Source organism: Periophthalmus magnuspinnatus, chromosome 15 (genome assembly GCF_009829125.3).
Source record: "Periophthalmus magnuspinnatus isolate fPerMag1 chromosome 15, fPerMag1.2.pri, whole genome shotgun sequence".
NCBI lineage: Eukaryota > Metazoa > Chordata > Actinopteri > Gobiiformes > Gobiidae > Periophthalmus > Periophthalmus magnuspinnatus.
In genome coordinates this window covers 14737917-14764728 of record NC_047140.1, presented here as the reverse complement: position 1 = coordinate 14764728, position 26812 = coordinate 14737917, and the positions used below count along the sequence as shown (strand labels likewise).

At 41.6% G+C, this 26812-nt stretch overlaps 1 protein-coding gene across 1 annotated transcript in view; it reads right to left on the bottom strand.

The window, feature by feature from the left end:
* vwc2 (von Willebrand factor C domain containing 2) overlaps positions 1-26812 on the bottom strand; it is a 97627-nt gene that overhangs the window by 55395 nt on the left and 15420 nt on the right. Inside the window, exon 2 of the mRNA XM_033979916.2 lies at positions 17320-17449. Within this exon, the coding sequence (XP_033835807.2) occupies positions 17320-17449 (130 nt within the window). The remainder of the gene's footprint in view (positions 1-17319; positions 17450-26812) is intronic.

Genomic DNA, 26812 nt, shown 5'->3' with positions numbered 1-26812 from the left:
GATTGATTATTTATTTAATTATTTATTTAGTTTAAGTTTTTATTTATTTATTTATTTTTTATTTTTTTTCATTTGTCTACGCAATGCTGCCGAATCCCACCTGTATCACTGATTAAGAGAATAAAACTGAAAACCAAAGTACGTACAAAGCAGTGGGCGTGTACCGATGACGACGAAAACGGTTGTAGATTGGAGCAATGACATCTTGAATCCAGGAGAATAAAAATTACTCAAACACGCACAAATGACTCTAAATACAACTTCTCTCAAGCTCTAAAAAGGCCAATAATAATAGGTCCACTTCAAGTACTGGTCTTGATCCAATCTCTGTAAATCTTGGCTTTGTGGTGGCCAGTCCAGTCTTTTTAATGCATTATAAATGTAGTGTACTACATTAGCATGATGATTAGTAAATTAAAGCTAGACGAGAACAAACAACATATATCTGACAAACAAAACAAACTTTTTCTATGTCAATACTACAAAACACCAGCAGAAGGCACTAACTGAACTTGGGTCTGAGCTAAAAACAACCGCTAACACTAAAGTTGATTAGCTCTATAGCGCAGATTCATGATCAAATTGTGATCTCATCCCTGCGGCAATCTGCTATTTTGGTCTTACTGGCATATCGTGATTCACCATTTCATTTAATTCAGCTCTATGCAATAAGACACACACTTTTTCCCACCCACTTCTCCTATCGGTTAGCCTCTTTAAAGCTACTACCTATAAGTGTATTTGCTTTTTTTTTTCACCAGTAGATGTTCCCCATCCCCTCACCTGGCATTTGTTCGGACTCACTAGTGCTCTCTGGTCTTCTCTAGTGGTGATCTGTGAGAATACAACAGGGGTGGGTCAGCTAATCTAATTACAGACGGTAGCTTTAAGGCTCAGCGTGAGTGATAGCTGGATTTAACCAAACATAATGAAGCGTGAACCCTCAGAAGAAGCGGATTACTTAGCTTCCTTATTTACCTTAATTAGACAATACAACGTGTACATGAATTATGATAAAACAAAACTCATGATCTGGCTCTAGGAAAAAGTGCGATACAGCTATTTTTTTTTTTTTTTTTTTGGCCGTATCACCCTCCCCTTCTGAAAATCCCCCCCTTTAGGCCTTGTTTAGACCTGGTTTTGACTTCCGCAGGTGCTTGTGGATTATCTTTGCCCTCACTCCCCTCCTCATGTCTCAGCGAGCCTGGTCTGAGGGAACACTTGGTCAGAGTGTGTTTCTCCAGACTCTCAATTGTGGGAGCCATGTAGGATTTGCATTTGCATTTCATTTCACGCTACGCTAACTCCCGCCGCAATGATAAACAACAGGTTAGCAATTAGCCACACCGGAGACACCTTATTAAATAATAGCAGGATATATTAACCTCAGTACAGGGACAGAGGCAGGGGCCGGGAATAGCTTCACTGATCTGCATTTAGCCTTTAATATGTAAACTAACTGCTACTTGTTTTCATTCAAAGTGGAAGGGTGTCATTTTGTTAATTGCATGCTCGCTACACCACAATATTGTGCAACATAATTATATAGAAATGTATGTTTGCTAAACAGATGCAGTTATGAATTTAAATTATGTAAACAATGAAAGTGACTGCTGATGTTTAATACAAAATTATCTGCGTAGGAGGAGCAACAAGGGATCATTGTACTGTTTGGAAAAGTTGATGGAAGGGCATCTGATGTGAAAAAAAAAATCTTTGTTAAATGTGAGAAATGCAGGAGACAAAATAAAGACTCTTCCACATAAATACAGATAATATTTATGCTTACAAAATGTTACAAATACATATATATATATTCAAAGATGTATTTTGCCTGAGGATGAGCCTGGAGCAATACAATGGTGGTGGTGTATTATTAACAAAAATATTCTTCATAATGTAAAATCATTTGTATTTTAACCAATTCTTTCCTATGTTATGCTGATAGGGTGTCTTTATAAAAATTAACGTAACCTAAATAACCTTATAGTAACTTTATATAGTCCAGCTGTGCAGTGCAGATTTGAGTTAGTGATACTTCTGACATTATGTAAACTTTAATGTAAAACTTTAACTTAATGCAGCCTCCAAGTCAATGTCAGGATTTACTGACAAAGAATCCTCTATGGACTTTTTGCCACTACAAATTAAATATTTTGTTATGTTTATTTTTCAATTCGTGGACACAATCCATTGGTGGAAGAAGTACTCAATTCCGTTACTTAAGTAAAAGTACAGATACCAGAGCAAAAAAAAAAAAAAAAAACTCAAGTAAAAGTAAAAGTATCAAGTGAAAAATTTGCTTAAATACAGTCATTAAAGTAAAAGTATTTCACACAGACTTTGAGATCTCATAAAGATTCAAATGTATTGATTTTGATCCAGATTGCAGAAACAAGTGTATTGATCTTTTTTTTTTTTCCTATCTGTTTTCTTCTATATTTTTGTTTGGTCAGACTATGAATATGATAAAAAATAAACCCCTCAGCCCTTTCAGCAGGTTTCAGAATATCATAAGATTACTCACACGTACATGGATGAGATCTAAAACCACTCCAGGCATGTTTTTGATGAGGGGACGCTCCAAAAGTATCTGTACATAACTCTTCTTTAACATTCATTCCAGTAAGAGTACTATAACACTGTCAAATATATTTCTCATTACTGAAAACTACTGAGCGAAGTACAATTTAGCTACTCAAGTAAATGCAGTTAATGTACCCACCTCTGCCTGAAGCCAATACTCAATGCAACAAACCTGGATCGTATCTTCTATCCAAGACAATGCAGCATTTCACTGTAGACCTCCCACTACACTGGAGGTTCAAAATGGCCACTGAGCTGACAGCTAATCCTATGTGAGTGTACTCCTCCGACAGCGGTGATGGATGCACTTGTTTTGCATGACATTTACAGGCCTCATTTATCTCCTCAACAACTGTCTAATTCATTTATTCATACAAGCATTCATACATGTCACATCCAGAGAGATATCTTTAACCACAGACAGAGAGTACACGTACTACTACTGCAGCTACTGGAATCACTACTACTACTACCACTACCACTACTACTACTACTACTACTACTAATGATGGGACAAATACAGGTTTTCTTATCACCTTACTACTACCGCAGCAATACTAGCACTACTACTACTACAAACAATGTTACAATTCCTGCTGTAAGTCCATGTTCTACTACTACAACTACTGCCGCTTCTACTATGTAATACTACTACAGTCCAAGTCTACTATTAGTACTACTACTACTGTTGCTACTGCTACTGCTACTACTAGTACAATTAGTCCTACTACTACAACTACTGCTGCTTCTACTATGTATTACTACTATACTACTACAGTCCAGGTCTACAACAACTATTACTACTACTTCTACTACTGTTACTACTACTACAATTAGTCCCACTACTACAACTACTCCTGCGTCTACTATGTAATACTACTACAGTCCAAGTCTACAACTACCACCATCACTACTACTACGACTACTACTACTACTACTGCTATTACTGCTACTACTAGTACAAGTCCTACTACAACTACTGCTGCTCCTACTATGTAATACTACTACAATTCAACTCTGCTACTACAACTACTGCTACAAACAATGTTACAACTTCAACTACTAGTCCTACTACTACAACTAGTCCTATTATTGCAACTACTACTGATACTTTGTAATAAACATAATACTCCTGTTGTCTAAGTCTGTGTGGTAAGTTTCCACCCTTATGATTGACAGACCATCTCTCAGTGACATCTCTTCTCTCAGTTTATCTGATCTGAGCATCTGTGCTGTTCATTTTCCCTCTCTCCTTTAGTCTGCAGCAGAATCAAAGTCCGTCAGATCTGTAGATGAGACACATTGATTTTCAGTTCCCTCAGACACTACGTGTACTACACCTTTAAAATACCAGTGTCACTTTGTATATTTTGATCCAGTACCAAGTAATTCAAGGGCAAGTATCATGATATCAATCTGATACCGATACCAGTGAGTTTTGTGTTAAAATTCATGGAAAAGAATTTTACCTTTGAGTAGAGAAGCTGCCTTTATCACTCCATCCCAGTTTGAACTGATCTAACATTTAAATATCATGTACTATGATCTAAAAAACGGGTATTACATTTACATTTACTTTTATGGGGTATTAACTGCTAACACATAACATATTTAGATACAGAAAAAGTTATATTTACCTAAAACAACGTATTCACATGCTTAATAAGTTTCAGTCACCCCCCCCCCCCCCCCTTCAGAGCGCTGTCACATTACAATCAGTGTGCGTACCATTAATGAAACTACTGCACATCGCATCCAGTTTGTGAAGTTGTAGTATATTGTTTGGCATCATGCTTTTGTATATTTATGACAAATGGCCGTGCAGTAGCAGTACTGTGTTGCTAACCCTAAGGAAGCTTCAAATAGGGCCAGGAGCGATCACTAGATTCCCCAGTCACACATGGATGATGCATAAAACATCTTGAGGCTTAACATTAACATGTAAGAAAACCCCAAAAAGTCGATTTTGCATAATAAATCATACATATTGATATTTTATGCATGACAATAATCCTATACCTTGTTAGTTGTGAAATATTGATCTTTTTTATCCCATCACTGCATGGGTTTGGACGTCCTGTTACAGAAATACAGCTGCTAATCTGTGCCAACAAAGTCACGACCACCCTCCATCGCACTGTAACCTGGACATATGCATCGATGTGTGAAATGTCTTGCCCAAGGACACGACAACCATATGCTCAGGTTGGAACTAGGCCAAAAAAAATCCACTGATGTAACCATGCCTGAACTGACAATAAGACACCTGTATTTGGAAGATATTATATGAATAACATATTAGAGGTTGACTGTATTGCCCTAGGACAGACTGACTCATGTACTTTGATTACCAGACAATTTACTAGGGCTGAAGACCAAAACTTGCATTACTCGACTTATTTAATTTAAAGTTAAAGATTTTATATGGAACAACAGCAGATAAAAGCATGTATTGTGTGAGTTGGCTGATGATTTGGGAGTTAATCTACCCTTTTTACACATAAATACTCTGTTTCCTAAGATATTTCTGTTTAAATAGTTGATTTGCATGAATCCCTGAGCAGTTGTAGTTTTTTGAATGCAGACAGTACAGTTTTGATCCGTTTTGCCACAGCCCCTTTAAGTAAACAAATGGATTGACATGCCTTTAGTCGACCTACAGCTAACTACAGCCCCGCTATTTACTTACAAAGAGTGTTTGATTAGACAGGTCTGTTTAAGGTCCCTATAAGAACCTTAAAGAGACTTGATTCAAACTCCCTGTTCCTCCTGCTGCTGTTTGTTGTTTGTTTACTTGTCGTACAGATGTTGTTTGGTGCTGCACAGATGTGGAACCTCCCAGGACCCACAGCCATCAGAGCTCCTCCCTCTCTCCTCATTAAGAAGATCAGACACCCACATGTCAATAGGAAAGCGTTAAAGAAGGGGGATTAGGCAAAATCTAGTTTCTTCAGCTTTCTAACATGCTGTAATGTTGCTCCCAAAGCAATAAAAGGAAACCTGGTCATCGAAACATGTTGCGTTAATACCCAATAGATGTAAAATACCCCCTTCTGTAAAGAGTTTAAAACTAGATCCAAAACTTACTAGATTTTGTGCTCTTAGTAATGTTAAGAAGCATGTGTAACTATCTTCAGAGTGAGAGAAGGAGCTTGGGTACAGGCACAGTTAAACTTCAAACATGATGTGAAACTGACTTGAAATCCTAAAACATTCAAACATTTTCCTCATTTCTTTATGTTTCTATATTTAGAGTAGAGCTACGCTGTCGCACCTGGGGACCCATCTCCAGATCTTGCGCTAGTCTTAGTGAGGATTACCTTAGCTGAAGGATTCTACACTCGGAAAAGCTTGGGCAACCTGGGAGTCAAACCTGGAACTTTCTTGCTGTGAGGTGAGAGAGTTACCCATTCAGCCACTGGGTCGCTAAGTCTAAAATCTACTTAATTTGGATTTCATCACTGCTGTTGGACATGTAGCACCACTTTTTATAGGGAAAGGAGTGGGTGAGCAATATGTTTCAGTTTTTCCTTCTTTGGTGCCATTTTGAGGACTTCTGACTACTACTATTCAAAAGATGTGTAATAGTTGGCAATAGTTGTAATGTTTCATAACTCTTATTGTAACATGTGTAAAAGTTATCATCGTGACACAATGCACACATTAGCAAACAGAGCGTGATATGATGTAAGATTGTCTGAAAAAATACAAAATGGATTTAAACAACACAGCAAATGCTAGCTAACTTGTAACTGTAATTTTATGTGAGAGAGACTTGTTTAACAGCACAAATCAGATGCTCCAGTTCCAACCAAGTTAGAGCTTTCTGGTCAGATTGTGATAAAATACAGCTCAGATTTAAGTCTTAAAAGAGAGAGAAACAATACAACAATAACTTATTTTTTAACACTCAAAGGGCTCAGTGATTGTTTATCTCATCCACAGAACGAGAGAACAAAAGATGAGTCCAAAAGAATGGCTTGTCTGGGGGTTTGAGCTGTAGGTGACTGTCTGTCTTGGTTGAATGCTTCTGTACTTGTCCACGATGAGCAGAGAGGTGCTGTTTCCAACAAGAAGGCTGGTGGCAAAAAGCTCAGTCAGATCACTATTGACTTTGACTGGATCCTTGAAAACAGTCCAGTTCACAGACTCCTCACAGTTGGGCGTGGTCAGGGAGCTCAGGTATCGGTAAAACTTGGTGCGGTCCACTCCAGGCAGGAGGTCGTCCAGGGAAATGCCATGAGTCAGAGTGACGTTGTTGTCTTTGTAAGGAAACAAGGTCGGGTGAGTCTTCAAGGACACAGGTTCATCCGCTTCAATGAGGACTCCAAAAGCTGCTACTCCATTTGAGTTTGTGAAAGCGGTTGGTAAATCATTGACAAACTCCTTCATACTCACAATGTGGAGCTGCACAGTCCAGCATTTTCCATCCACGTTGTGTTCAGAGCCCGAGACAGATGCACCCCTGTCCCAGTGGAGGAGAAATTTCAGGCTTTTGTACTCTTCCGGCAGCCCCCCTCTAGACACGCTCACTTCACTGGCCAAGGTCATTTTCACCGCGTTGTTCTTGTTCGTGATTAAAGTCAGGGCAGACTGGCTGTCCAAGTTGATGAAACTGAAGGGTTCAAGATTTCTGTCACGCATGTCCTTCACAGAAACGATGTCGACGGGAGACTGACGATTCCCACCGCACATCCATGTAGCCTTATTGCAGGCTGGGTCGTGGTTAGGGATGGGACGATATACGATAATATCGTTAATCGCGATAAATAAGGTCCGCAATTAATCGTTCGTGGCATTTTTTAATAATCGCGATCATTGCGCACGATTATAATCGCCTTTACGGCATCACACAGCCTCATGTTTCCAGTTCCAATACAACGTTTATATGTTAGTTCTGGTGTTTGCCCACTCTGACATAGCAATGACACTTGTAGCTTCTGTGCTTATGGCTGTTTGAACTATATTCTGTCAGATATCAACAATAAACAAAGTCTGATCCGTAACTCTCCACAGGAACGTACCAGTGCGCGCCTCACCCGTGCGCACAGATGAGACGCTAATGTGTGCACATCTTAGATTTTTACCTACAATAATGCAAACTGCAGAATAAAACAACACCTTTTAAACAATAGACAAATTAAGTCTAATTCATACAGCTGAACACAAATGTGCCAGAGCGCATGGTCCGAATGCGCACTGTGTGCACAGGAGCAAAGCTAACGATTATACACGGTATATTTTACGTACAATTAAGTCAATAGCAGAATAAACCACGCTTACCGATCGAGAACAGCATCCAATCCATCAAAAAATAAGGTCCTTTACTCCTGAGTCCACTGTGGGATCTTTAATCTTTGCCATGAACCGCTCTAGGTCAGAGATGCCTCTAGTTTAACTTGTACAAACATCCACAGTGTCCTCGATCACGTCCTCCCTTTGGTTTGTCTTTTTCGTCGTGTTTAAAACGCAAAACAACAGTGCGTAAAATGTGCCATTATGCACACATTTCTGCATCCACTCGTTTCCCAATTCACCAAAGTGCCTTAATTTAAAAAAAATTAAGTCTTCGTCGACGGGCACTTGCGTCACTTCCGGCGCAACAAGGACCGGTCCATTTCTCCAGCATGGCATTGAGGAGTACACATTTTCTTCCGGGTACGTCTGTTTACGGAAAACCATGGCATGTGATACGTCATCCTATCCCGCTGCTCATTGGCTGTGTGCGGGCTCAGTAACCCACAACCCCCACCTTATTGGCCAACATTGGTGTCAATCACAAGCTAATACGTGTGTTTAGCACTGGGGAACGAAGTTGGCGCTGTCAGAAGTTTATTATGCCTGAAATCGACTAAAGAAAGGCAAAGAAGTGACGGAGCAGATTTCATATTTGGAGTACTTTCCTGCAGCAGATTGGACATAATTTCTTGACTGGAATATATTCTCTGGACCTTTACGGAACAAATGAGACCAACTTTGTGTAAATATGTTGATGTTTGACAGAACCAGAGCGCTCAATGGTAAGTGAAGTCCAGATTCACACTTTGTGACTTTTCTATAAAAACGTCTTTCCTGTCAGCACTGTGGTGATTGCAGGTGAAAATGGTTTGCATATCCAGAAAGACGAGCGCCGCAGCTTTCATTTGATGTGTAGATTGTTTGTGCGGGTGACGCAGAAGTGTATGTACATTGCTGTAAAGTTGTAAAGTAGGCCCGGGCCGTCGAAACGTTAACAGGTTAATAATTATCGCGATAATATCGTTAATCGCGATTATTTTGGCCACGATAATCGTGAGTCTAAAATTTAATATCGTCCCATCCCTAGTCGTGGTAACACCAGTCAACACCTTGGGTCACTGGCACCAGGAACACAAAAGCAATCCCGATCCAAATCATATTGTATTTCTTCCAACAACATTAAGAAAAAAAAAAAAAGTTCAGCTGTAACCAATATCAGCTGCATTCCAGTTGTCTTCGGCAGTGGCGGAGTTTAAATCTAAATATTATTTTAAATATTCAGATTTTTTTTTAAAGAGATATAAATAAGGAAGTAGAGAGAGACTGTCACCATGGTAACCTGTAGTAAAGTTTTTTTTATTATGTATTTATTATTATTATTATTATAGAAAAGTCATTACTGCAATGTTAAGATACAGAGCACAACATAACACATAGAATGTCAGGGGAAAGAATACATAGAAAAAAAACCAAAAACGTTTAAAATGTTCCACTGTTACATTGCACAAAAATGTTTCAAGACAAGCGGCCTTCAAATGTTAATACCTGTAGTAAAGTATGCCCAGCTCCAGCGGACATGTTGTGAGTGAATAATTCTACTCAGAATTGAATACTTTATCTAATGCCCATGTTCTACCAAACTAATGTGAACAAATATATATATTAAAAAAAAAAGTTTTAGGTAATAAACTCTTCTTTCATAGTAATAGGCATGAAGTAAACAGAATAATTATAAAAGTCCATATGTTGTATTAATGCACAAACGTTTTAATTCTGCATAAAACTGAACAAGTGACTTATTTTTAGGGTGCATATTCATTTTCATAATTCAGAGAAAAAAATCACGACTGAGACAGGTAGAGTTCCCTGCATTATTAGAAGCACAAATACACCATTATCCAGGTGTGTTCCCTTTGGTGTGGGATCATGCGGCAGCAAAACCCATTGCTAACACTAGCAGAAGTGACGCTGGGGAAAGAAAGCACTAATAGTCTGTTGTTAAAGTCGATATCTTGATTTAAGGATGGAATGACATCAGCTACAAAGTATCAACAGTGATGAGTAGTGATGTCATCTAAAACCCAGTAATACCACCTCCTCCAAGTCCTTCCCAAATCCACAGTGACTGGTCTAATTCTTTGTAAAAGTGTTGAGTGTTCAGAGCGTTGCAGATCTACCAGTCCGCCCCATGTTGTCTGCCTCCTCTGTGAGTTTCTGCTGAGGTAGTTTTCAGTGTGACGCTGTCCTTCTGAATCAGGGTCCAAGACACAAGAGGAGGGAACGTAATGGGACGCAATGTCGACTTCCATCCAAACAAACTGATTATGATGAGCGCTGATCTGTGCAAGTGAGTCTACTGTAGAGACCCAGCTCAACCCACACAACAAAAGGAGAGGAGAGCACTCAAATATGCACATTAGATACTTCAAGCCACTGTACCTGATTTTTACTGCGTTAAAAATGTGAAAAACAGACTTATTTCATTTTAGACAGTTTGCAGTGGTCCAAAGTTATTCCTTACTTAGGATTCAGAGCATCCTAATTTTTCACCGCAGTGAGTTATATAAGGGCTTTTCACAACTTTCACAGACAAGAGAGACATTTTCCATCATGATAATGCAAACAACAACAACATGCTAACCACAAACTTCCTGGTTATTGGACCATAAAACACTTTGTAATTAGATGCAGACAGTACACATTTTGACCTCAAGAGTATGTCTGTACTGGGAAAAGACAAGTTTTGCTCAAATCCAAAGGAAAAAATGGGTACACGGCCTTTCATAACAACTAGCATGCTAACAGTGCACCAGGTCTACTTCCTGGTTCACAGAGAATAAAAATGCTTTATAAATATTGCTTCCACACAGCGGTCTCACCCTAAGAGCTGCTTTTACAATACAGTATAATTGTACTGAGGAAATATACATTTTACTCAAAGAATAGGAAACAGGAAAAGAATTGATTACACATATAATTCTGGTGTTAATAAATCCCTTGCTAATCTCAGCACACAACAGGGAAGCTTTGCAACTCAATATATAAAAATCCTGTCTGACAATTAAAAATAACTTGGAATTAATTAAATTGATTTTTTCTCCCCAATTTGCTGAAAAGTCAAATGTAACATATCAAATTAGCAGCATATTTTGACCAAACAAATCTATGAAAGGTTTTGTATTCTTTCTTGGTATGAGCTTGCGATTGAACGTCTAAATCTAAAACAGCCATAAAAATACAGGCAAAACAATGGAAAAAATAGGGTTGTCAAAAGAGTTGTAAATCAGATGTGAATCGATACTAAACTAGTGTCGAAACCAGATACTTATTTGAGCAGGTATCAGTAATAAAAAGTCACATTCACAGGACAGAAATTAACCTTTTCTGAATACTTTATCACCTGAATAACTGAATCACCTCATACAGAATACAGAATATTTTTGAATGAATGCCATGTTTAACAATTAGCATCTTAAAATCTTAATTGGTTTAACATTAGGCTAACTGAAAATTCTCTAAAATGTGACGATACAATCTTTAGCCCTATAGACATTCTTTTTAGCATTATTTTTCTGTGTATATGAAATAAATATTGTTAAATCCCCCCACATTAGTTGCTGAAATGATCCTGAAATGATTCCAGAAACAGCATAAGCAGGGAGTGACTGCAAAGTGATAAATGGCATCTGGGTTAATTAAACTAAATCCAATTATTACAAATGTGAAAAACTGAGGCTGTGAGCACTGCACTGCACCAACATTTTGGTTTGTTTGGAAGCCTATCTGATCCTCAAACTCCTGCTGAGACGCCCTTAAGCAAAACACTCTTTCTGTTTACAAAAAAACAAACAAAAATTAATCGGTCATTCAAATGATTACATATTGATCAATACTACAGCTATTCTCCTTTGAACAAATGCTGATAATGGGGAAAATGACAAAAATAGGAAAAAAAAGTTGGACATTTCCTGATTCTATTCAATTCCATGTATTTTTGTATAGTCCAAAATCACAACAGTATCACTATGGCAACAATCCTAATCTGCACTAATGAGTTTATCGCCTGATCGCATTGGAGCATCAACACATGCATAAATATGGAATATAGGATGAACTGCCAAAGGACAAAACAACAGTATGAACACGTGAGAGATGGAATAATTAATCTTTGTGGGTGAACACTCTAACCCAGGGGTGTCCAAACTTTTCTCATTAAGGGCCACATATAAAAACACAGACAAAGCTGAGGGCCGACTGAGGGCCATAGACTGGTCGCCAATACAGTGAATACTTCAAATACAGTGAATACTTCAAATCTGTGTTATTATTACAAGTTAGACTTTTAAGACCATTAAGGCAAGGGAAGTTTATTTGTATAGCACAATTCGTACACAAGGTAATTCAAAGTGCTTTACAGAATAAGAAAGACATTAAAATCACACAAATCAAAACATAAATAATCACAAACAATCATCAGAAAATTACCATTAAAAGGGAAGAGTGCAGAATAAAAACCTTTCAGTCGTATGCACAGATAAACAGAACTGTTTTGAGTCTGGATTGATCTCACATCTTCAGGAAGACTGTTCCAGGTTTTAGCTGCATAAAACTTAAACGCTGATTCCCCATGTTTAAGACATTTTAAGATCATCATACCTTTTAATTTACCCTGTCGAGGGCCACATAAAATGATGTGGAGGGCCACATTTGGCCCACGGGCCTTGAGTTTGACACATGTGCACTAGACCTTTATTCACGCCTACATCCTCAATAGAACACATTAAATATTTGATATGGGCTTGTTAAAGTAGATTTTCAGAAATGTACAGTAAAAAGTACTGTTTAAAGTAATATGGGCCAATTCACCTGGAAGCTTGAGGGCCAAGAAAAATTGGTCTGAGGGATGCAGTTGGCCCCCGGACCACAGTTTGGGCACACCTGCTCTAACCACTATGGCACTGTTGGACTTGTCCCATGATGGTGAAGCTAACAACAACTAGCATAATAAAACACATTTCCTGATAAGTGGACAATAAATTGCCAAATTTTGCTCAAATACATGGGAAAAATTGGGTACAGTGCAAGTTAATCACTACTCAAATGTTATCTTCTCGAGTGTATCTAAAGCTCATTTCCTTAAGGTGTGGTGTAAACTTTTTTTATTTGCAAATGAAAAGAAGAGGAGGCAGGCCCAGCTTGACATGTTGTTTGCTCATTATACAGTTCATGTAGTGTAATTCATATCCAGATTTTGAACTACAGGTTGGATTTGTCCTCTAGGATTAGCTTACTCTGCATGTTTTCAAGTCTTACAAGAATATTTCAAATCCACCCAGAGAAAGCCTGAACTGACAATGAAAAAAAAAGCCCTCAAACACACACCAAAGTACCACTAAAGAAAAGATTTGGCTTTCTGAGTACCACCAGGTCTAAGCCAGGTCTATAACAGGACTATTCCAGGTCTAATCTAGGGCTAAACCAGGTCTAAAAGTGGACTACATACTTTCCACCGCAGCTCTAAACAAGACATTATCCAAAGGAGGACAAAAAATGAATAAAATTAACTCTAAATTAGACAAACCCGCAAACTGAAGAGCTGTCCAAGCACCACCTGAAGTAGCTCACATAAAATCAGTGCTACGTGTACCACAGTTTGAGAAACACTACCCAACAACATAATGGAGTAAAGTCATGTTTTACATACATTTCAATTAAAGCAAAACAGTATAGCATGAATATATAAAAATGCCCAATCGTATTAACCATTAAGACCTTACTTACTGTGTGTCCGTAATAATAATGCAACAATTTTAGCACATTTTGGTCTAATTAAATTGTTTTTTGTAAATGCTTGATCAAAAAGTATATTACATGTCTTAAACTGATCAGATTATGCCTGTGTTTTCCATAGACTGTATATATAAATGGACATAGCTAACCTGCTAGCCGCCACATCGAAATAAGAAGTGAGCATGGGCGCACTTCCTGTTCCATCAACTCTGGTTCCAATTCACTTTCTATTGAAAAACTATCATCACTCTCTCTGTAACTGCTCCTTTCAGGCTCGTCATTTTGGATTTAAAATATTGGTATTAATCTACGCTACCTGACCCCGGTATTTTTATTTTGCCATTTTGTTTGTAATTCAAGATATGAACATTAATAACAGACCAATGAGGTGCTTTGTTTCCCCGAGGTCGCTCCTACTAGTGTTAGCAGCAGGTTTGATTGACAGGTTTGCTAAGCGCCAAATTCGCCCGTATAACTTTTAGCCACGTTGAGCTTCATTTAGCTGAAGTTCACTTTTATTATACAGTCTTTTCCCTTGCAGACACTTATTATAACATCTCTCCCAATTTCAGATATTTTTTGTCTAATGCAAGTTCACAGGTCAGATCTGTGGAGAGGCAGGTCTGCTCACAGTAAGATAAGACGAGACGAGATAGATTAGTTTCAATGCCATACCATGGGACATTAAATCAATATATATGCATGTAGTTACCACCGGTTCCTGTATGTAATTATCCAAGAAATACCTCTGAAATATAGATATAATTTTTGACATACCAACTGTTTCTATGCCAACCTCAAGGTCATGTTCAAGTGCTGGCCAAATGTCTGAAGCAGCAGGAGACAAGGAGAAATCCAGACTGAGTTCATTTGTCTAAGTGCTCCATAAAAGTCAAATCCACCCAGAAATCTGCAACACGAGGGGCTTAGGATGGGCTTTAAAATGCCCACTGCTACGAGCTGCTGAAGGGAGACAGTTATGAGAAATCAATTGGTGTTTTGGGATACAATCATTTTGAAATCATTGACTAATAGCTCGGGGTAAATTAACACAAACGATTTTGTTAACATCGCCCTGTATTTTAATCAAAAAGCGAACATCTCCATTTGGGAATCCTTCGTGGTTCAATCCCAGATTTGACCAGTGCAGATGTTGTGTTTTTGGGCAAGGCACTTCAGCCAGCTCGTATGACTGTGGTGTGTATGTGAGCTAAATGTAAATATGGCAAGGAACAAAAAGCATTGTTTGTTATGATGACAAGTATATACTAAACTATAAGACTGTACGGATCATTTTAAATTAGGTTTAATCCTTATGTTGGCATGATTTGGTCCGGTTCTAGTCCTGGTTTAGTCCTGGTGTAGTCCAGATTTAGTTCTAAGTATAGTCCCTGTTTAAATCCAACTTTAATGTGCTCTATTCTGTGTGCAGCAGTGAATACAGTCAGTTTTTGACTTTAATATGGATTTATCACTGCTTTATTCTTTGTCTATTTTGGACTATAACGTTTTGAGAATAATTCAATTCAATTTTATTTATATAACAGATTTAAAAACAACTTCAGCGGATCAAGTTGCTTCACATAAAAGTCAGCAAAAAAGAAATATAATACATAGGCAAAGAACAATAAAACACCAAGATATTCTGTGTCTGCCTGTCAGATCTCTTTAGTCTTTAACACAGATAGAGGGAGGCTGTTCCATAGTCTGGGCACTGCCACAGAAAAGGCTCAGTCACCTCTGGTCTTGAGCCTGGCTTTGGGCACAGACAACAGGAGGTAGTCAACTGACCTCAGGCCTCTGGGTGAAGTATAGAGCTGCAGTAACTCCCTCAAATAGAGAGGATCTAAAGACTGCAGACATTTAAACACAATAAAAATAATGGTAATGTTTGATTTGGGTGGAGGTTCACCTGCTCAGGGACGGCAGTGTCGAAACTGTCAAAAGTAGATTGTAAAATTAAGGAATTTGTACATGGTCCTTGACAAAAAGAGGATAAAGAAGAAAAAAAAGAAAGAAAAAAAGTTAATATGTAAAGAAATCAAAGCACATTTATGTAAATTTGTTGAAAGAGTTGTTACAAAATCAATCCAAATACATGATACATGTTGGGAATGATTTTGGTTTAATAAAATGCTTAGAATTTCAGGAATCCTGTCTTTGACTTTGAGACACTTTTGGATTGGGAATCAAAAGGAGCCTCACAATGCAAAACAACAATACGCAGCTCACAAAAGTCTTAAATCATCAACCACGGAAATATTTGGCTTTCCAAGTACCACCAGGACTACACCAAGACTCAATCTGGATTTAAACTGAATTAAATACTGAATAAACTAAGTGTAAACCCAGAACAAACCCAAAACAAACCCAGTCGTATTTGCAGGACTACTCTATAAACAGCTTTATCTCTATATGAATATTTGATTTCAGGCCATTTACGAGTCCATGTACTACAGTTTTGTTTTTAATGAGCTTAACTATATGCCGACGATGCAATAATCATACACTGAAAAGAAAAGCAATTATATAATACTATTTTCTTCCAAAGAGAATCTGAACAGAACTTGAAGCCTCCTTCCTCCTTCCAAAAGAAAACAATTTTAGTGAATGAGTCAGAAGCAGAGTTTGATACCAAAATGCCATGTTCGGCAGCTTGGCAAGAAATGTATTTATCTCCAAGGAACCATGCAGGTGATGCCAAGAGGCCAAGTTACAGGTCAGTTCTGTGTAAGAGGCAAGCCCACTCACACTAGAATCCATGTATTTCTAGGTATTTTTGAGCAATAAGAAAAACCTGTAAAACTGATACACTGTATGTTTAAACAATACCAGTCAAAAGTTTGGACACATGCTCTCATTCAATGTTTTTATTTTATTTTATTTTTTTATTTTAATGTATTTATTTGTACTACTTTCTACATTTTGGATACACACAAACATTAAATATTTGAATATAAAATAAAAAAAATTCTGTATATCTTCCTTCATATATTTGATGTCTTCTATACGTTTCTAAAATATAGAAAGTAGTAAATATAAAGAAACAAAACACTGAATGAGAGGGTTTGTCCAAACTTTTGACTAGTAGTGTAGTTAAGTTTACTGTAATACTACATTCCCATGGAGACGGCACTAGTGATATTACATAGTACAATTTTAATATTTTCTCATGCACCAAATTAAACGTGTTCAGCGGTGCCATAAATCTGAGAAGCTACCTTTATCTTCATCTTTCAAACTACCAAATAATCCCATTTTGATTTTTACACTGTATTTCTGGTGTCAGTTGCTGGTTCAATGCCGTTTTTATCTGCTCCTGCACCTTGATGGAAACGCATTTCTCCATTTGAATGTCAACCCAGCACATAGGTGATTAAAAAGCCATTATCCAGTCCTGAGACCTGCAGCAGTGGAAGTGTATGGGGGAGGCGGGGGGAAAGGAGTGGGCGGAAGGGAAGGGGGGCTACGGAGAAGAGAGGGGGAGGGGATGTTACGTCCTATTGGTCTGTAATGTTCAATGCAGATAAGATCAGGTAAAATGTCTAGAATGTGTGTTATGTTTTGGTAGAACTTGGATAAATATTGTTGGATCTATAAAAATGATCAGGTTACACATTTGTGTGTATATTTTAGGGTATTAAATGTTTTGGTGGTAGTTTTTGGGGTACATTTGGGTACATATATGTGGGTTTTCGGTATTACCTGTTTTGCAGATAGGACAGCACTGGTCGGGCTCGTACTCGGGGTCCACACACTCGGTTTGAGGACAAGCAGAGACAGAACACAGCACCTCCCCACTGGGCTCACAGCGACACTTCTCACAAGGAGACACCTGCACAGAAAATAAACTGTCATGAACAAACTGTTTATAGTGAAATAAAGTTTGTTCAACTCAGTATTTTGTCAGTGCCATCTAGTTGTCTCCATAGAGATAGATAATGCAAATTTTGTGTTTGTTTTTTTAAAACACAAGATAAAAGATGCCACCTTTTTTATTTATTTTTTTAAAAGAGCATATATGTTTTTCAAATAAGAAGTCATTAAAAATGTCTTCAATGGAAATGCTATAGTGTGCAACATTTTGGACAATAGCAATTACATCTACATGGAGACAAGCAGGAGGCTGTGCCTCCTTCTGAAAACTTGCACAGTGTACGTTTAAGTGAACATTTTAAAATGTTTTAATGAACAATCAAATCAAAAATCATAATATATTAATATGAGGGAAAGAAATCTGACTTTTTCCTTCCATCTATGCATCAATAGAACTGGGACAATTTAAGGACCCACACCACACCATACAATCTGGGAATCAAACCACAAACCTCTCAATATGAAGCTAACCATCCATCTATTTTCTTCCACTTATCCAGGGCCGAGTTGTAGACACAGAAGTCAAACCAGGGATCCCCAGACTCCTCACCCCAGACACGCGAGCTCCTCCAGTGGGACCCCAAGGCATTCCCAGGCCAGAGACATAGTCCCTCTAGCGTGTCTAGGATCTTCTCCAGGCCTCTTCCCATTGGGACATGCCTGGAACACCTACTCGGGGAAGCGTCCAGGAGGCAGATGCCTGAACCACCTCAGCTGGCTCCTCTCAACGTGGAGGAGCAGCAGCTCTACTCTAAGCTCTTCATGTGTGACTGAGCTCCTCACCCAGTCTCTAAGGGAGCATTCAGCCACCCAGCAGAGGAAACTCATGTCGGCCACTTGTATCTGTGATCTTGTCCTTTTGTTCAATACCCAGAGCTCATGACCATAGATGAAGGTAGGAACATAGATTGACCGGTAAATCGGGAGCTTTGCCTTTGGACGTTGCTGCTTCTTCACCACAACAGTCCAATACAGCGACCGCATCACTGCAGATGCTGCACAAATCCATCTGTCAATCTCACGCTCTACTCTCCCAACCAGCCACTAAATTACTGAAAATACCTTGAAGTTTTGCCACTTTTACAACCCACTGATGGCACATTTCGATTTTAAACAGCTCTGACAGTTATGAACTCAAAATGTCTTTGTAAATCTTTCATTCTTGCCACAAAATTATATTACCCCTGAAGAGCTGCAGAGATACAGTAATTAACTGCAATTAACAAAACTACACAAGAACTAGAGCTACAAGATTAATCGCAGTCAAATCGAACTCTGCATAAAAACTGTTAACCCTATAGTTTATCTGTACAAACATGTTCTGAAATGTGATACTCCTGGATGCTTTTTAAATGTGAACTTTAAATATTTAAACATAAATCATATATCTAATCACAATGACAATGCTTCTCAGAAAATTGCAATTATATATTTTCCCCAAATCATTCAGCCTTAATAATAACAGTTTTAAACACGTCTAATGTCTTTGGATAAGGAGGGCTAGTTAATTATCAGTTTCTTAATGTTAGAAAATAAACACATTCACGTTGAACAGAAGAACACCTGTACTGACATTGTACACAGGCATTTTGTCATTTTTATATTTCATAAACAGCCTTTAGTTTTCATTATGATGTGTTTTATAGTTTCAAACAAAGGGAGAGATAAAGACAAAATGGCTGTCATTCCCTCACTTTGATCTGAGTCAAAGAGGAGAAAATGGACAGATTAGATTACATCACCTCTACATGGAAAATATGGATCTGCACATAGGACTGTGGACTGTGATGATAACAAACTTTGAAGTTGGATTGTCAAAAGTATCGAAACTCAGATATTAATCGATGCCCATGGACCACAATGGAACCTACCTGGACGACTGAGGGATTACACAGATATAAGACCACATGGTAATATAAAAGAAAGTACTAATGCTGAAAATTACATTCTATCATCTAAAGAAAAAGCGTTTTTTATTATCATCATGGTATTGGAATTGGTACTGAGTATTGAGTCTATTCCTTGTAACGAAATCAAGTTTGAAATTTTTGTATCATGACAACACAACTTTGAAGTGCGATGTATGGCTACAGACTTGATTCATAAATCAGATGTATTTACTTATTTGACAGGTCAAGAATATTTCACTGGATTAACTGCATTTCTGCTTGTTTACATGTACATCTTGTTATTTCTAGCTCATCTACCATTGAGGTAATATTGGGTATATGTAAAAATCAGATAATTAGAATAATTAGAATAAATCAGATAACCTAGGTAAATGGGCACATTATTATATAGCACTTTTCCACTTTCAAGGCACTGAATGCTCTTTACACTACGGAACCACTCACCCATTCACACACACATTCATATAACAGTGTGCACAGACACTGGGAGCGCGGTGGGCTAAGTGTCCTGCCCAAGAACATATAGCATTCATTTGTGGGAGCTGGAATCACACTGCTAACCTGTGGGTCAGTGGATCTGACTGTGCAGCCAATGATGTTTATGTCAAGAGTGGGATTCGAACCACCAACATTGTGATAAGTGAACAAAACACCAACTGAGCTACTGTCGTTATCTTGTGTGTATTTAAAGCACAAGAGAAATCTCCATCCATCCATCCATCCATCCATTTTCTTCCGCTTATCCGGGGCCGGGTTGCGGGGCAGCAGTCTAAGCAGGGACTCCCAAACTTCCCTCACCCCAGACACGTCCTCCAGCTCCTCCAGTGGGACCCCAAGGCGTTCCCAGGCCAGCCGAGAGACATAGTCCCTCCAGCGTGTCCTGGGTCTGCCCCGGGGCCTCCTCCCGGTGGGACATGCCCAGAACATCTCCCTAGGGAGGCGCCCAGGCAAGAAAAATCTGATCACCCAAACATCATGTGCCAGTTAAGCAATGGATTTATAGAGTAACTGTTGTATATTGTAAAGTTGTTTTGTGTGTGTGTTGTCTCTCCTTCCCAAGACTACAGATGGAAATTAGCTATGAGCTACAATCTGGTACAAACATATCTGCCACTGTCCTTAATGTAATTGTACACTGTCCTAATAAACCAATAAATGAAATGAAAATTAAATTTGTACAAAAAATAAAGTAGACACTGTGGATCATGGGATCCTCTTACAGAGACTAGAGGACGGGGTGGGTATCTCTGGTACGGCACTAAACTGGTTCAAGTCCTATCTAGAAAACAGGGAGTACTTTGTTGAAATTGGAAAATGCGTCTCAGATAAAATGTCCCTGACCTGTGAGGTGCCGTAGTCATAGTCTTTGGTCCACAGAAACATAGAAAAAGTGTCAGCAGTCAGCTCCAGTCTCTCTTTCAAGCCTTCAAATCAGGCTAGAAATCTAGGGGTAATAATGGACTCAGACTTGAACTTGAAAAACCACATCAAATCAATAACATCTGCAGCTTTTTACCATCTAAAAACATTGCAAAAATCTAAAATATACTGTCAAAGCCAGATTTGGAGAGACTTCCATGCATTTGTCTCCAGTAGGTTAGACTACTGTAATGTCCTGCTCACTGGCCTCTCCAAACGAGCGTTAAGACGCTGCAGTACATCCAGAACGCTGCTGCTTGAGTCCTGACTAGAACCAGGAAGTACGAGCACATGAGTCCTGTGCTCAGGTCTCTGCACTGGCTCCTGTGGCTCAGAGAATAGACCTCTGTGCGTACGTAAACATAGCCATGAACTGATGTCCTCTGTTATTTATTAGAATCTAAAAACAATGAGAAAGTCTTACAAGTTGGCTCAAGACTAGGCCTGTCATGGCAATTACAATATCACTTTATCTTTCAATATATGTTAAATGGAAGCATTTTTTGGAGGTCAACATTTATCATGCATACTGTTTCATAATACCAGAAGGGAACTTTTTGATATTTTTCTGTAATGAAAAAAGATATTAAGAAATTATACAAACTAAAGTGTTTCATTATGCTATTTCATTACTACTTGTTTTTTAACCATATTTTTAATTTTGAATAGTTTTTGGGGATAATCCAGCTCTAGGGTGACTGTGTCAGTGGCATGTACTGTATTTGTTTTATATTATTGTTTATCATCTATATTTTTGTCAGCAATTATCGAACTTGAAATTGTTTTCATCATGACAGGCCTAATCTAGATCCTATTAAAATGCATCTAAAGAAGATGAAACTGAAATACAATGAATAGATTTTACTCATATTCCAATTTTGCGGTGTACTTATATATATATTTTCAATAACATAGACCAGGTTTATTTGGTCCTGGTTTAGTCCTTGTTTAATTCTGCGTTACATCTTGTTTAATTCTGAGATAGTCCCGGTTCAGACCCAGTTTGTACTCATCTAGTCCTTTGCTGCTAGTTCAGTGCTGGACTGGTAATTTGGCATTGCAATGCTGGTAAATAAAGAATAGGGGGAAGATCCAGGACATTCTGGAGGGACTATATCCCTCAGCTGGCCTGGGAACGTCTTGGGGTCCCACCGGAGGAAGTACCTGGGGTGAGGGAAGTCTAGGATCCCTGCTGTTGCCCCCACGACCGACCCTGGATAAGCAGAAGAAAATGGATGGATGAAGGTTGGTAAAGCCTTTTGTATTTTCAAAATTATAGAATCCAGCCATTATAATGTTACATCATTATGGAAACAGCTCTGATGTTGGGGATATGTGTTAAATGTGGTGGTGCATTGCAGTGAGCTCTCAAGACTATGTTGACATATACATTGCTACTAGTAAAAATAACATAGTAATACTGGTTTCCTACAAATCACCAATATTGAAACTGACAGGAGCGTTAAAAGGAACAAATTGAACCTGTGATAAAATGCCACAAACATCAACAGTTTAAAATGTGAAATGCATGAGAGGAGAGGAGCACAAATGTGCACTTTGATATTCTGCGTCTGAGCTAAACTTCACTAAACAGCCGCAAGCGCTAACATCTGTGGAGGCTCTGCAGAGGCAGGAAAAACACACCGTTATTCAAATATGTAGCGATCAGGACTGCTTTTATTTATGTTTCATTTTACAAGCAGTGCAGAGGTGGAGAGAGAGAATTAAAGGGCCTGCACCTGATTTCAAAACGTGAGTGAGGAACATGTTTTAGTTTCTATTTTGTTACTTAAGTAAAAGTGCAGATACAGAGGTAAAAAATTACTAGAGTAAAGTATCACATGAAAAATCTACTCAAGTTGTCGTAACGGTGCGGATAGGACCAAAAGATGCAGACCAGAGCAGTTTTAACAGTGTTTATTTACAGCGGTGAAAATGCAGTCTTTAAACAGGTCACAAGAGCAGGTACAGGAACCGGGGAGCGGGAGACGGGTCAGGCGGGTGCGGTGCAGGTAGAGGCGGGCAGGACAGGACCAGGACGGGGATAGAAGCAGGTGCGGTACCAGGGCAGGCGGATCAGACGAAGACCAGAGCGGGGAGCGGGTGACAAACCAGAGACCAGGACCGGACAGGAGACGAGACGAGCAGGAGACGAGACGAGCAGGAGACGAGACGAGCAGGAGACGAGACGAGCAGGAGACGAGACGAGCTGGAGACGAGACGAGCAGGAGACGAGACGAGCAGGAGACAAGACGAGCTGGAAGCGATACCGGGACTGGAACGTGGCGGCAGGAGCTGGGCGAGTAGAGGCAGGAATCTGGAGGGTGCATAAATCCAAATGAGCATTTGCAGGAAAGTACCATATAACAAAGCTTAGCAAGAAACATTCACGTTTTACACGCGGACGGTCTGGCACCGAGTGTAGACTGCCAAGCCTTCTTGTACTCAGCAGCAGGTGGTGGTGATTAGGCTGATGCACCCCAGGTGTGCACGGGAGGAGTCAGGCACTCCACCCAGCTCCAGACACACAGGTAGGGGAGGGGGAGAGAGCACGGGAGGACAGGGAAAACTGACATCATGACAGTACCCCCCCCCTAAGGTCCACCTCCTGGTGGACCCCCAGGCTTGTCAGGATGAGCGCGGTGGAAGTCTCTCACCATGTCGGGGTCCAGAATGCGTGCCCTGGGCACCCAGGATCGCTCCTCCGGACCGTAACCCTCCCAATCGACGAGGTACTGGAGGCCCCTACCACGGCGACGAACGTCAATCAGGCGGCGGACGGTGAACGCCGGGTGGCCGTCAATGACTCGGGCGGGCGGTGGGGGATCGGCCGGAGGGCACAGGTCGCTGGTCCGGACTGGTTTAACCTGGGAGACGTGAAAGGTCGGATGAATCCGGAGAGACGGGGGTAACTGGAGGCGCACCGCCGATGGATTTATGATCCTCATGATCTTAAACGGTCCCAGGAATCGGGGGGACAGCTTACGGGAGTCCGTCTTCAGCGGGACCGTCTTGGCGGAGAGCCAAACCATCTGGCCAGGTTGGTATACGGGCGCCGGGACACGGTGGCGATCGGCCGTCGCCTTAGTGCGCGCTCCAGCCCGAAGAAGGGCCGCCCTGGCCTTCTTCCAGATCCGGCGACAGCGCTGGAGATGGCGCTGAACAGACGGGACGGCGAGGTCCCTCTCCTCCGTGGGAAAGAGAGGGGGTTGATATCCCAGCGATGCCTCGAAGGGAGACATACCAGTGGCGGAACTCACGAGGGAGTTGTGAGCGTACTCTATCCAGGGCAGGTGAGTACTCCAGGTCGCGGGGTTGGCGGAGGCTGTGCACCGTAGGGCCGACTCCAGGTCTTGGTTGGCCCGCTCCGTCTGCCCATTAGATTGTGGATGGAACCCGGACGTGAGGCTAACCGTGGCCCCCAAACTGTTGCAGAAAGACCGCCATACCTGAGAGGTGAATTGGGTCCCTCTGTCGGACACGATGTCCACCGGGATGCCGTGGAGTCGGAAGACATGACTGGTCAGCTGGTCGGCAGTTTCTTTGGCTGTGGGGAGCTTAGGCAGGGCAACGAAATGGGCGGCCTTGGAGAAGCGGTCCACAATGGTGAGAACCACCGTGTTCCCCTGGGAAGGGGGAAGGCCCGTCACGAAGTCCAAGGCGATGTGGGACCAAGGGCGACGAGGAACTGGGAGAGGATGCAAGAGACCAGAAGGGGGTGAGTGGGAGGCCTTGGCCCGAGCACATACCTGGCAGGCGGCGACATAAGCCCGGGTGTCTGTGTCCATCGTGGGCCACCAGAAGCGTCTCCTGAGGAGGGAGAGAGAGCGACCGGCACCAGGATGGCAGGCGAAACGGGAGGCATGGACCCACTGGAGCACCTGAGACCGGACAGAATCGGGAACAAACAGTTTATCTGGAGGGCCGTTACCTGGGTCGGGGTCGTTGGTCTGGGCCTCTCGGACGGTGTCCTCGATATCCCAATGGACCGCGGCCACCACACACGAGGAGGGGATAATTGTTTCTGCGGTGACCGGGCTATCCTCCAGGGCGAACTGGCGGGAGAGGGCATCTGGTTTGACGTTCCGAGATCCGGGGCGGTAGGTGAGGAGAAAGTTGAAGCGGCTGAAGAAGAGGGACCAACGAGCTTGACGGGGATTGAGGCGCCTGGCGGACTGGATGTACTCCAAGTTTTTATGGTCGGTCCAGACGATGAATGGTTGCTCCGCCCCTTCGAGCCAGTGGCGCCACTCCTCCAAGGCCAGCTTTACGGCAAGGAGCTCCCGATCCCCCACGTCATAATTGACCTCGGCCGAGGACAATCGCCGGGAAAAGAAGGCGCAGGGACAGAGGCGGTTGTGGGGGTCGAACCTCTGCGAAAGCACGGCCCCCACTCCCGAGTCGGAGGCGTCGACCTCCACGATGAATTGCCGTGAAGGGTCGGGCTGGTGCAGGATGGGAGCGGAGGTAAATAGTCTCTTAAGCTTCTCGAAGGCTGTCTGCGCCTCAGGAGACCAGGCAAACTGCAAAGCAGGAGAGGTGAGTTTAGTTAAGGGCGAGATAACCCTACTAAAATCCCGGATGAAACGTCTATAAAAATTGGCAAAGCCGATAAATCTCTGGAGCTGTCTCCGGCTGGTAGGAACGGGCCACTCAGTGACAGCCTGGATCTTTTCAGGATCAGCTCTTACTTGGCCCCGCCCCACAATGAAGCCCAAAAAGCTGACCTCCTCTGCGTGAAACTCGCATTTCTCAGCTTTCACGAACAGTTTATTCTCGAGGAGGCGCTGGAGAACCTGGCGAACGTGCTGGTGATGCTCCTGGGGGGACCGCGAGAAAATCAAGATGTCATCCAAGTAAACAAAGACGAATCGGTTAAGGAAATCACGGAGCACATCGTTGATGAGGGCTTGGAATACGGCAGGGGCGTTGGTGAGACCGAAGGGCATAACCAAGTATTCGAAATGTCCCAGGGGTGTCTTGAAGGCCGTCTTCCATTCGTCTCCCTCCCTGATGCGCACCAGGTGGTACGCATTCCGCAAATCCAACTTGGAGAAGATGGTCGCACCGTGGAGGGGCGTAAATGCCGAGTCCAGTAAGGGAAGCGGGTATTTATTCTTTACAGTTATATTGTTCAGACCCCGGTAATCAATGCAAGGCCGCAGGGATTTGTCCTTCTTAGCCACAAAGAAGAACCCCGCTCCCACGGGTGAAGTGGACGGGCGGATGATTCCGGCAGCCAGGGACCCACGGATATAGTCCTCCATTGACTCGCGTTCAGGTTTAGACAGGTTATATAGCCTGCTAGATGGTAGTGGGGCACCCGGCAGGAGGTCAATGGCGCAGTCATATGGGCGGTGGGGCGGTAAAGAGAGGGCCTTGCTCTTGCTAAAAACCTCCCCCAGGTCGTGATATTCAGCAGGCACCGAGGACAGATTGGGGGTGTCTGGGGACGGATCAGCGACAGGAACGGACCTCCCGGCCGGAGGGAGGGCGGACCGAAGGCACTTGGCGTGGCAATCGGGACTCCAGCCCGAAACTCCGCCCCTGGCCCAATCGAAAACAGGGTTGTGGGCGCGTAGCCAGGGGTAACCAAGGACCAGAGGAGAAGCGGAGGAGGACAGGACATGAAACTGACGGTTCTCTTGGTGGTTGCCGGACAGAATCACGGTGACAGGTTCTGTGATGTGAGTGATGTGCCCCAGAAAACGTCCATTGAGCCCCTGGGCATTTAAGGGGCGTTCGAGGGGCTCCAGGTAGACCCCGAGCTGCTCCGCGACTTGGGCATCAATAAAGTCCCTCTCAGCCCCGGAGTCGATAAGGGCGGAAACGCATAAGGTCTCTGTGCGAACGCACAGGGTGGCGCTGAGCCGCAGTCTATTAGAAGAGTCCAGGATGTGTTGCTCGCCCACCAGTACTCCCAGCGCTACTGGTGGGCCCCCCCTTTTGGCCGAACTGGGCAAGTGACCACATAATGTCCGCGCTCACCGCAG